At 46.6% G+C, this 12,213-nt stretch overlaps 1 protein-coding gene across 1 annotated transcript; it reads left to right on the top strand.

Moving 5' to 3' along the window:
* The first annotated feature begins 10,090 nt into the window (after positions 1-10,090).
* LOC125536494 (U-box domain-containing protein 4-like) lies at positions 10,091-11,920 on the top strand. Its single transcript, XM_048699721.1, has 2 exons — positions 10,091-11,237; positions 11,339-11,920. Exons 1-2 carry the CDS (start codon positions 10,239-10,241, stop codon positions 11,423-11,425), a joined length of 1,086 nt encoding a protein of 361 aa, XP_048555678.1. The 5' UTR covers positions 10,091-10,238; the 3' UTR covers positions 11,426-11,920.
* Positions 11,921-12,213: the final 293 nt, after the last annotated feature.

The following is a 12,213-nucleotide window of genomic DNA, read 5'->3' on the forward strand; positions in this document are numbered from 1 at the left end:
ACAATGATGAAGCATGTCATAATAACGGAACGGTGGAAAGTTGCATGGCAATATATCTCGGAATGGATATGGAAATGCCATAATAGGTAGGTATGGTGGCTGTTTTGAGGAAGGTAAATGATGGGTTTATGGTTCCGCCGAAAGTTGCGCGGTACTAGAGAGGCTAGCAACGGTGGAAGGGTGAGAGTGCGTATAATCCATGGACTCAACATAAGTCATAAAGAACTCACATACTTATTGCAAAAATCTATTAGTTATCGAAACAAAGTACTACGCGCATGCTCCTAGGGGGTAGATTGGTATAAAAATACCATCGCTCGTCCCCGACCCCCACTCATAAGGAAGACAATCAATAAATAAATCATGCTTCGACTTCGTCACATAACGGTTCACCATACGTGCATGCTACGGGAATCACAACCTTTAGCACAAGTATTTCTCAAATTCAAAACTACTCAACTAGCATGACTCTGATATCACCATCTCCATATCTCAAAACAATTATCAAATATCAAACTTCTCTTAGTATTCAATGCACTTCATATGAAAGTTCTTATTATATCCCTCTTGGATGCCCATCATATTAGGACTAGTTTCATAACCAAAGCAAACTACCATGTTGTTCTAAAGACTCTCAAAATAATAAAACTGAAGCATGAGAGTTCATCTATTTCTATAAAATAAAACCACCACCATGCTCTAAAAGGATATAAGTGAAGCACTAGAGCAAATGACAAACTACTCCGAAAGATATAAGTGAAGATCAATGAGTAGTCAAACAATTATGCACCTATATGAAGATTCTCTAACATTTAATAATTTCAGATCTTTGTATTTTATTCAAACATCAAGCAAAATAAAATAAAATAAAATAACGCTCCAAGCAAAACACATATCATGTGGCGAATAAAAATATAGCTCCAAGTAAAGTTACCGATAAACGAAGACGAAAGACGGGATGCCTTCCGGGGCATCCCCAAGCTTAGGCTTTTGGTTGTCCTTGAATTTTACCTTGGGGTGCCTTGGGCATCCCCAATCTTAGGCTCTTGCCACTCCTTATTCCATAGTCCATCGAATCTTTACCCAAAACTTGAAAACTTCACAACACAAAACTTAACAGAAAACTCGTAAGCTCCGTTAGCGAAAGAAAACAAAACACCACTTCAAGGTATTGTAATGAACTCATTCTTTATTTATTTTGGTGTTAAACCTACTGTATTCCAACTTCTCTATGGTTTATAAACTCTTTTACTAGCCATAGATTCATCAAAATAAGTAAATAACACATGAAAAACAGAATCTGTCAAAAACAGAACAGTCTGAAGTAATCTGTAGGTTTCGACCACTTCTGGAACTCATAAAATTCTCAAATAAATTGGTGTACCTTAGGAATTTGTCTATTAATCATATTCAAAAATAATTAACTAAATATCACTCTCCAATAAAAAATTACAGCAATTCTCGTGAGCGCTAAAGTTTTTGTTTTTTACAGCATGATCATAAAGACTTCACCCAAGTCTTCCCAAAGGTTCTACTTGGCACAAACACTAAATAAAACATAAAACCACATATAAACAGAAGCTGGATGAATTATTTATTACTAAACAGGATCAAAAAGTAAGGAACAAAAATAAAGTTGGGTTGCCTCCCAACAAGCGCTATCGTTTAACGCCCCTAGCTAGGCATGATGATTTCAATGATGCGCATATAGTAGATAAGAATTGTAACATAAAGAGAGCATCATGAATAATATGACTAGCACATTTAAGTCTAACCCACTTCCTATGCATAGGGATTTTGTGAGCAAACAACTTATGGCAACAAGAATCAACTTGCATATGAAAGCAAAACAAGCATAATTTCAAAACTTTAAGCACATAGAGAGGAAACTTGGTATTATTGCAATTCCTACAAGCATATATTCCTCCCTCATAATAATTTTCAGTAGCATCATGAATGAATTTAACAATATAACTATCACATAAAGCATTCTTTTCATGATCTACAAGCATAGAATTTTTATTACTCTCCACATAAGCAAGATTCTTCTCATTCGGAATAGTGGGAGTATCATAAGAGACTCGAATACTATAAATTGTTTCCACATTAAAAGAGTAATGTTGAGAAAAAGGGTAATCATAATCATGAAAAGTTTTATAAATATAATCATCACTACTTTTTATAGCATATGTATCATCGCAATAATCATCATAAGTAGGAGGCATGCCATCATCATTATAAATTTGCATATCAAAACTTGGGAGACTAAAAATATCATCTTCATTAAACGTAGCATCCCCAAGCTTGGGACAAACATTAATTGCAGCAAATATATTCTCAAAAACATCATCTTCATCAAACATAGCATCCACAGGCTTGGGCCTTTTCATATCATAAGCATAATCACTCTCATCATTAATAGTATGGATAACACCAATAGTATAGCAATTATCATATTCTTCCAAGCAAGTGCCAAAAAGATTTTCAAGATAAGAAGTATCATTATCTTCCATAATTATATTTTCATGGGGCACAATAGTAATTGGAGCAGCATTATTTGGGAGAGATATCTTTTTACCTCTCTTTCTTTTTCTTTTCTTCTTCTTCACCACATCATGTGTGGGTTCAATCCTCTTTTTGGAGCTCCTTATTAATGAGATTGGTTGAATAGGAGGCTCCTCCTCGTTACCTGATTCATCATAAGAAATAATAGGAGGGTATTGGGAAGTCTCTTCCCTTTCATTAGTGTTCTCTTCATATTCTATTTGTTTTCTTTTCTTTATGTAGTTGGCAATATAAGGATTTTCAATACAATTCACCGCACAATACATATAAATTTTCTCTAGATCAAAATGAAGAACTCTATCAAGGGCAAATTTTGGAATATCCTTAGTTATACGTTTCATTTCTTCATAACCCAAGAGCAAACTAAGTTCATTATGATGTGCAAGGGAAATCAAGTCATCACAATTTTTGGATACGATATGATCATGAAACAATTTGCATTGGGTACTGAAATGATCATGTTCATTGCAAAGTTCACAAGTACGGCTAAGAAAATTTAAATTTTCAGCACAAACATCTAGCCTTTCTTGCAACCATTTAGTTTCTAAGTACTTATGCCTCTTGCAATATCTATCTTCCCTATTTGGTGTGTACTTGCAAACCCAATGGACTCCACAAAATTGACATGTTTATAGGAGACATTTTCATCATAACTAGTGCAATCATCATTAGTACTATGGGTATTCAAGGAATTCATACTAACAACATTGAAATCATGCTCATCATTCAAAGATTTAGTGCTAAACATTTTAATGCATTCTTCTTCTAATACTTGGGCACAATTTTCCTTCCCATCATACTCACGAAAGATATTAAAAAGATGAAGCGTATGAGGCAAACTTAATTCTAATTTTTTGTTTTCTTTTATAAACTAAACTAGTGCTAAAACAAGAAACAAAAAGACTCAATTGCAAGATTTAAAGATATACCTTCAAGCGCTAACCTCCCCGGCAACGGCGCCAGAAAAGTGCTTGATGTCTACTACACAACTTTCTTCTTGTAGACGTTGTTGGGCTTCCAAGTGCAGAGCTTTGTAGGACAGTAGCAAATTTCTCTCAAGTGGATGACCTAAGGTTTATCAATCCATGGGAGGCGTAGGATGAAGATGGTCTCTCTCAAGCAACCCTGCAACCAAATAACAAAGAGTTTCCTGTGTCCCCAACACACCCAATACAATGGTAAATTGTATAGGTGCACTAGTTCGGCGAAGAGATGGTGATACAAGTGGTATATGGATGGTAGATAAATGTTTTGTAATCTGAAAATATAAAAACAACAAGGTAACTAATGATAAAAGTGAGCACAAACGGTATTGCAATGCGTTGAAACAAGGCCTAGGGTTCATACTTTCGCTAGTGCAAGTTCTCTCAACAATAATAACATAATTGGATCATATGACTATCCCTCAACATGCAACAAAGAGTCATTCCAAAGTCACTAATAGCGGAAAACAAACGAAGAGATTATGGTAGGGTACGAAACCACCTCAAAGTTATCCTTTCTGATCTATCTATTCAAGAGTCCGTAGTAAAATAACATGAAGCTATTCTTTCCGTTCAATCTATCATAGAGTTCGTACTAGAATAACACCTTAAGACACAAATCAACCAAAACCCTAATGTCACTTAGATACTCCAATGTCACCTCAAGTATCCATGGGTATGATTATACGATATGCATCACACAATCTCAGATTCATCTATTCAAACCAACACAAAGTACTTCAAAGAGTGCCCCAAAGTTTCTACCGGAGAGTCAAGAAGAAAACGTGTGCCAACCCCTATGCATAGGTTCATGGGCGGAACCCGCAAGTTGATCACCAAAACATACATCAAGTGAATCAAAAGAGTACCCCATTGTCACCACTGGTATCCGACGCAAGACATACATTAAGTGTTCTCAAATCCTTAAAGACTCAATACGATAAGATAACTTCAAAGGGAAAACTCAATCCATTACAAGAGAGTAGAGGGGGAGAAACATCATAAGATCCAACTATAATAGCAAAGCTCGCGATACATCAAGATCGTGTCACCTCAAGAACATGGGAGAGAGATCAAACACATAGCTACTGGTACATACCCTCAGCCCCGAGGGAGAACTACTCCCTCCTCGTCATGGAGAGCGCCGGGATGATGAAGATGGCCACCGGAGAGGGATTCCCCCTCCGGCAGGGTGCCGAAACGGGTCTAGATTGGTTTTCGGTGGCTACGGAGACTTCTGGCGGCGGAACTCCCGATCTATTGTGCTCCCCGATCGTTTTAGGGTATATGGATATATATAGGCGGAAGAAATACATCAGGGGAGCCACGAGGGGCCCACGAGGGTGGAGGGCGCGCCCAGGGGGTGGGCACGCCTCCTGCCTCGTGGCTTCCTCGTTGATCCCCTGATGTGCACTCCAAGTCTCCTGTATTGCTTTCTTTCCAAAAATAACTTTTCCGAAGGTTTCATTCCGTTTGGACTCCGTTTGATATTCCTTTTCTGCGAAACGCTGAAACAAGGGAAAAACAGAAACTGGCACTAGGCTCTGGGTTAATAGGTCAGTCCCAAAAATCATATAAAATAGCATATAAATGCATATAAAACATCCAAGGTTGATAATATAATAGCATGGAACAATCAAATATTATAGATACGTTGGAGACGTATCAGAAGCCAAGGACATTCATCGAAGCACATGGCAAATGTCATAGCTCGACTAGCGAGAGAGGACGATACTGTCAAAATACCACACTGGAGATGCTCCCACGATCCCGGCAAGTGTACGTGGTCATAAATTTGGGCATGACCATTGGCTCATTGAGGATACACCATGAGTCGTCGTTGCACCGCCATGGTCGTCATCTGCCAGCACTAGCGCCGCCGAGCATGTCGATCCATGCATGACCATTCGCACTGCTTCCAGACATTACCGTTGTGCACCACCTCTGCAACACCACACAACTGCAATGCCTCGCGACTACCCGCCGTAATGGGTCGTTACCACCCACCGCCACACACCATCTCCATGTGATAGACACCCAAACTAGACGCCGAAGAGACAGCGGAGTGGCAGTTCCAGTGCAAGCATCACCCCACCCCGGGTCCCTCTAGCTAGAACCGTCTTTAAAAAAGATGCCCGAAAGAGGACACCACGACACATGTGATGTCATCGTCTCATTCGAGGGCTCGACCTAGGGTTTTCCCTTGGAGTAATAGACGTAAGGAGGAAAGAACTAATTTTTTACACCTCCATCAAGGCAACGACGCCCGTAAGCAGTCTCGACACCCAAGTCCCCGGCCGGCTGGCCCACCAGAACAACTAGGGAGGCCAACTCCCTCGCTGCAGAGAAGGCCCGACCTATTGTCGTAGATCAGGAACCATGGTTGAGGAGCATCATGACGACGCTTGGCATCAGTAAGTCACCGCCAGGAACCAGGGGCGTGTGCTGCCGCACCAAGGAGACTCAGTATGGTCGCTTCACAGATCCGCCATTTCGCCAAGAGGAGCCGACTTTAGGGAATACACCGCATCAGTTAAAAGTCTCTCAGGAGCGCACAACCTCCTTTTCCTTATATTTTTTCCCTTTTTTGTTTCCTTTTTTGCTTTATTTTTTGAAATAAGTTTAAACTTTAAAATATTCTAAGTAGATATTTATATTACAAAAAACATTCTATAAAAAACAATTGGAATATGTGGACCAAGTATTTGAAAAATGTTAAATGCGTATAGAAAAATGTTTATCATGTATAAAATGTTTTATCACGTATCTATTTTTTATCAAGAAATTGAATTTCTTTTAACAAGTATTTGAAAAATTTTGATCAAGCATTTGAAAAATGTTGAATGTGTATAGAAATATGTTGACCATGTATTAAAAAATGATGATTTTTATCATGTATATAAAAATGTTAATCAAGCATCTGAAAAAAAGTTGAACAAGTATTTGAAAAATGTTGATCAAGCATTTGAAAAATATTTAAAAATGATGAAATTTTGTTATCATGTATATAAAAATGTTAATCAAGCATTTAAAAAATGTTGAACAAGTATTTGAAAAATGTTAAATATGTATATAGAAAATGTTTACCATGTATTAAAAAATGTTGAATTTTTTATCATGTATATAAAAATGTTAATAAAGCATTTGAAAAAATTGTTGAGCAAGTATTCAAAAATGTTAGTGAAGCATTCAAAAAATGTTGAATGTGTATAGAAAAATGTTAATATTGCATTTAAAACAATGATAATCGAAGCATTTGTAATTTTTAAATGTGCATAGAAAAAATATTGACCCTTTATTAAAAAAATAATCTTGTATTTGAAAAATGGTAATCAAGCATTTGAAAATGTTTAAAATATGTATCGATAAAATGTTGACCTTGTACTAAAAAATATTAATCTTGTATTTTAAAAATGTTAATGAAGCATTTGAAAAATGTTAAAATGTGTATCTAGAAATGTTGACCATGTATTAAAAAGTGTTAAATTTTGATTGAAAAAATGGTCAACGTAAATTAGAAAAATGTTGTTGACATGTACAGAAAATGTAGAAACTAAAACAAAAAGAAACAAAGAAAACCAAAGAAAATAAACAAATTAAACCAACTGAAAAGGAAAAACGAAAAACTGAAGAAACAAATAAAAAAATAAGAAAACTGGGGAATAAAAAAGAAATCCGAAGAAAACCCACTAGACTTGGTTCAAGTAGGTGGCGCCCCCCATTAGATGACAAGTACAGTTGGCGCGATGGCTATCACCGTTCACTATCTACCTGGAACTCCCCTTTTCATTTTTATTTTCTTAATTAACTGTGCGTAAAATGGGCCTGCCCGACTAATACTACGGTCTTGATGAGTGCGAGATATAGACGCCGCGGCGGGTACGCCGACGATCTCGCCTTGCGTAGCTACCGCCCGCGTCGCTTTCAACACGTCAGGAATCGTCGTCTCTCTTGCGCACGGGGTGCTGCCCGGTGACCGGTGAGGTCGCCAGCACCTCCACAGCGACCGAGAGCTCGAGCCCGTGCTCCAAAGCTCCCCTTTCGTTCACGCGTTCATTGGCCGGTCAATCGCGCCATGCCATACCGCGTGTCAATTCAAGTACAACCGGGGACGCAAAGGACGTGCTAGTGGTCTCTAGTGCCGCCTTTAATCTGTTAATCAGTGTAGTAGTAGTAGTACTTTCGTGGCTCCTCCTTTCCCAAGCGATGCAGACCACTTGATCACCTTTTGGCGCTTTCGTACTGGTCGCGGTGGACGTTCAGACGTTCCGCTCCCGGACGGAAGGTATCCTTCTTCTCTTCTTCGCATTATGCTTTGCTTTTTTGTGCATAATGCGAAAAAACGAGCCAAAAGGTGCTTCAACAACGAGTTAACGCGCCCATGGGAGTTCGCACAGCGACTCGTCGAGCTGTTCTACATGGAGGGAGAGAAAAATAATGAGTTATGGAGCACGTGGCGTACAAATAAGTAACGAGTTTATTTTAGCGGATATAATTGTACTTGACGGTTCTCATGGGTAGTTTTATAACACGCGGCCGCAAACGGACCGTCGTCCGTTTTCTGTCCACTTTCGATCCATTCTCGGTCCAAGTTTGAGTCTAATTTTGCCTCAGCGCGTGGGCGAGCGGGACGCGCGCCCTTGTCCTCCCCTGATTCGCCCGGCGGTGGCACAACCGGCCAATTTCCCTTCTTTTTCTCCAAAGCCTCCCGCGCCCCCGGCCTTCCCTTCTCTTCGTCCATCATGGCCGATGACGCGAAATCCCAGCGACCCATCACCTACCGCGAAGAAGCCTGTGGCGAAGAAGCTGCGGCCGGAGCTCTCGCCGGCATCTGCCGCCAAGCTCGACAGGGAATCGGCGAAGAGGAGGGACCGGCGAGCCGTTGAAAAGGAGAAGAAGGCCGCCGCACAGTACGCATCCGAGTGTACCCTGCGGCGTGCGATGCAACACCAGGCCGAGATTGACGACAAGGAGACCATCGTCTACAAGGCACACGCCCACCTCACGATAGGTGGGATGGCCCGCCCCATGCCAGCCATTCTCTCTGCCGCTGCCATGGCCGCGGCCAGCACAGGCTCGTCGGTCCCATCGACCGCCGCAACACCGTTCCCCTAGCCCATCCGTCTCACACGACACGCCGAATTTTTGTGCTCCGCCAACGTACGACCATGGCCAGACGCGATTCTCTACATCGTCGGACTGCGTGGTGGTCGACCCAACTACGCCCGCTGGCGTCATCGACCTCAACATCACGCCATTGTGAAGACCGCGACGACATGATCTAGGTGAGACGACGGCCGCGATGACAGTCCTTTTTGAAGGCTGGCTCCTATGCCGACCGATGGCTTTGTTGTCGGCAAGAAAACTTATCTCTTTTGAAGGCTGGCTACTGTGCCGGCAGCTGGCCTTGTTGCCAGCGACAAAACTTGTCCATTATGAAGGCTGGCTCCTGTGTTGGCCGATGGCTTTGTTGCCGGTATGAAGCGTGTCTTTTTGAAGGCTGGCTCCTGTGCCAACCGCTGGTTTTGTTGTCGGCGTCAGATTGTAGGCCGCCGATTATGTTGCCAGCCGGCGTGAAATAGCGCGAACCGTGGTCGCGGCTTAGATCCTTTGTTTCACATTTGCATGCACGAGGACAAGATGCGGCCGTGTGTAGGGCGCATGGCTGACGCATCCACAAATCCAGACAAACACGGCCTCATTCCCACTCTCAAATGGACAAAATTCAAATAAAACGGACGTTTGTTTGGAGTCGTACGATGGAGTTGGCCTGATTTCACGGTGTGATGATAGGCCAGCGCAGAAACATCCAAGGACTTAGGACTCGGGCGACTCGGAGCCGACACCATGGGGGCATGCAAAAATGCTCCTGTGGGTACGTACTAGTACGTGGTAGTATGATTCGTTGTGTATATGACGCGGTAGAAGCCAAAACGGCACGAGGTGTGCAGACGCTGCCTCCAATTCCGGACGCGGCCATTCCCCTCACTTTCACGACGAAGACAGCCAAAACCGTCAAAATCAGGGGAACCGGGGGACGGGGCACCCCCTGCCGACCGCCGCGGCACCTACCCGATCCCTGCCCCCCACCCCAAGCCCCGCCGCGCCGTGGGGCCACGAGCCGCCCGGCCCAGCCCACCGGCAGGCAGCGCGGCGTGGTGCGGCCCGCTCGCCCTGCACGCGTCCTGCCGGCCTCACGTGCGTGGGCGACCCCGTACGTACGCGGCCGTCGTCGCACGTGTCGCGCGCTGAACTCTTCGCCCCCACCGCGCTACCGGTTCGTCCCGCCCGTCCCTAACGAGATGCGGCCCGCGTCCCCCGCCGGATGCCCATCGGACGGCCGGGCGCTCGCGGCATCCGCCACGTACCTTTCCGACGGTGGGTGGTGTAGCGGGGCCGTCTGATTCCCGATCCGACGGTGGCGGTGCTCGTACCAGCCAAAGAAGCGGCAGAAAAGTAGTGACGGAAGGGCCATTGGCTGATTATCTTAAATATAATAATTAGCGCGATTAATTTAAGCAGCCCACCCGATCCCCCCTCGCTTATTTCATCCGCTCGTCTCCTCCCCGAGAACGCAACGCACCCAATTCTTCCTCCTCCCTTCCATCCCCCAGCCCAGCTCTCTCTCCCTCGCCTCCGAGGTTCTCTGCCCGCCGCGGCATTTGCGTCCGGTAGAGCACGGCGGAGGGGATGGACTCGGACGCCTCCGTGTCCCCGCGGCGGCGGAGCTGCTACAGCGACAGCGGCGACTCCTCCTGCTCCGAGCCCTTCAGCGAGTGCGGCAGCGACGACCTCTCCTTCACGCCCGCCGCCGCCGCGGGCATCCACCGCCTGCTGCTCTCCTGCGCGGCCGAGGCCTCCGACGGCTCCATCTCCTCGCTCGTCGCCGAGCTCGAGTCGCCCTCGGCCTCGGTCGACTCGCTCCGCCGCGCCGCCATGGAGCTGCGCCTGCTCGCCAAGCACAACCCGGACAACCGCATCCGCATCGCGGCGTCCGGGGCGGTGCGGCCGCTCGTGGCCCTGCTGTCGCACGCCGACCCGCTGCTGCAGGAGCACGGGGTGACGGCGCTGCTCAACCTCTCCATCTGCGACGAGAACAAGGCCCTCATGGTCGAGGCCGGCGCGATACGGCCGCTGGTGCGCGCGCTCAAGTCGGCCGCGTCGCCCGCGGCCAGGGAGAACGCCGCGTGCGCGCTGCTCCGCCTCTCCCAGCTCGACGGCGCCGCGGCGGCCGCCGTCGGCCGCGCGGGCGCCGTCCCGCTGCTGGTGTCCCTGCTCGAGACCGGCGGCGCGCGCGGGAAGAAGGACGCCGCCACGGCGCTCTACGCGCTCTGCAGCGGCGCGCGCGAGAACCGCCTGCGCGCAGTCGAGGCCGGCGCCGTGCGCCCGCTGCTGGACCTCATGTCGGACCCGGAGTCCGGCATGGTGGACAAGGCCGCCTACGTGCTCCACTCCCTGGTGGGCTTCGCCGAGGGCCGCTCCGCCACCGTGGAGGAGGGCGGCATCCCCGTGCTGGTGGAGATGGTGGAGGTCGGCACCTCGCGGCAGAAGGAGATCGCCACGCTCTCCCTCCTCCAGATCTGCGACGACAACGCGGCGTACCGCACCATGGTCGCCCGCGAGGGCGCCATCCCTCCCCTCGTCGCCCTCTCCCAGTCCTCCTCCGCGCGCCCCAAGCTCAAAACCAAGGTACCAATCGTTCGAAGCACAATCGTTTCGGCCATTACAATCACAAACAGAATTTACAGCTTCCGATGTACGGAGTACTAATTTGTTTTGCGATTCCGTAGGCTGAGGCGCTGGTCGAGATGCTACGGCAACCGCGGAGCGCGAGCCTGCGCGCAACCAGGCCGGCGGCGATCGTTGCGGCGGAGTGATGATACCGTTCGGCTACCAATTCCACCTTGGCCATGCATGCCAGGTGGCGTGCGTGCGTGCGTTTTCCCCTTTCCCCGTGGCGAGAGCGAGACGAGCTGGGCTGGGCAGCCGGCCGGCGTGCCTGCCTGCCCGCCCGTGTAAATAGCCGAGCCAGCAGCGAGTTTGCGTCCGCGAGCGAGTGTACATTTCCCTCAACCTCAAGCGAGATGACGACCATGGTCCGTGGCGGAGCCAAGCCTCCCTGTAAATTCATTCTCCCCACTGTTCTTCTTCTTCTTCTTCTTCTTCCTTTTTTCACTTTTATTAGTTTCTAGTACCATTTTGGGTTGCTTCCTGGATCAAGGAAGCGAGCCAAATTCGCGTGTGGTGAAACAGCGAGCTGTGCTGTTGGAGTGAGCGTGTTCTGGACTTGGTTTCTTCTGGTGGATACGATAGAAAGATTGTGTGATCTCTAGAAGAAAGAAAAAAAAATCACCGGTTGGTTTGAACTGCAATCCAATCCACGACGGCCGTGCTGTTACATTCAGGTTCTAGCGGTGTTATCACTCCATCTATCTCATCCCAGGTTCCTGCGGCAGGAGCGGGGCGTGGCTCGTGAGCCGTGGGTGAGCGAGCGAGTGACTTGGTAAATCAGCAAGGTTTGCTGGTTCAACCGAGGACGACAGGTCGGAATTTTCTAGTGGTCGCGCTGCCGTCTGCTCGCTGGGTCAGTCGGTCGGTCGTTGCCGCCAAAGGCTGGCTTCTTCTGCCGCTGCTTGTGGCCTAGAAGAAGATGCAGCACGGAATG

The sequence above is a fragment of the Triticum urartu genome, chromosome 2 (genome assembly GCF_003073215.2).
Source record: "Triticum urartu cultivar G1812 chromosome 2, Tu2.1, whole genome shotgun sequence".
In the NCBI taxonomy this organism is placed as follows: domain Eukaryota; kingdom Viridiplantae; phylum Streptophyta; class Magnoliopsida; order Poales; family Poaceae; genus Triticum; species Triticum urartu.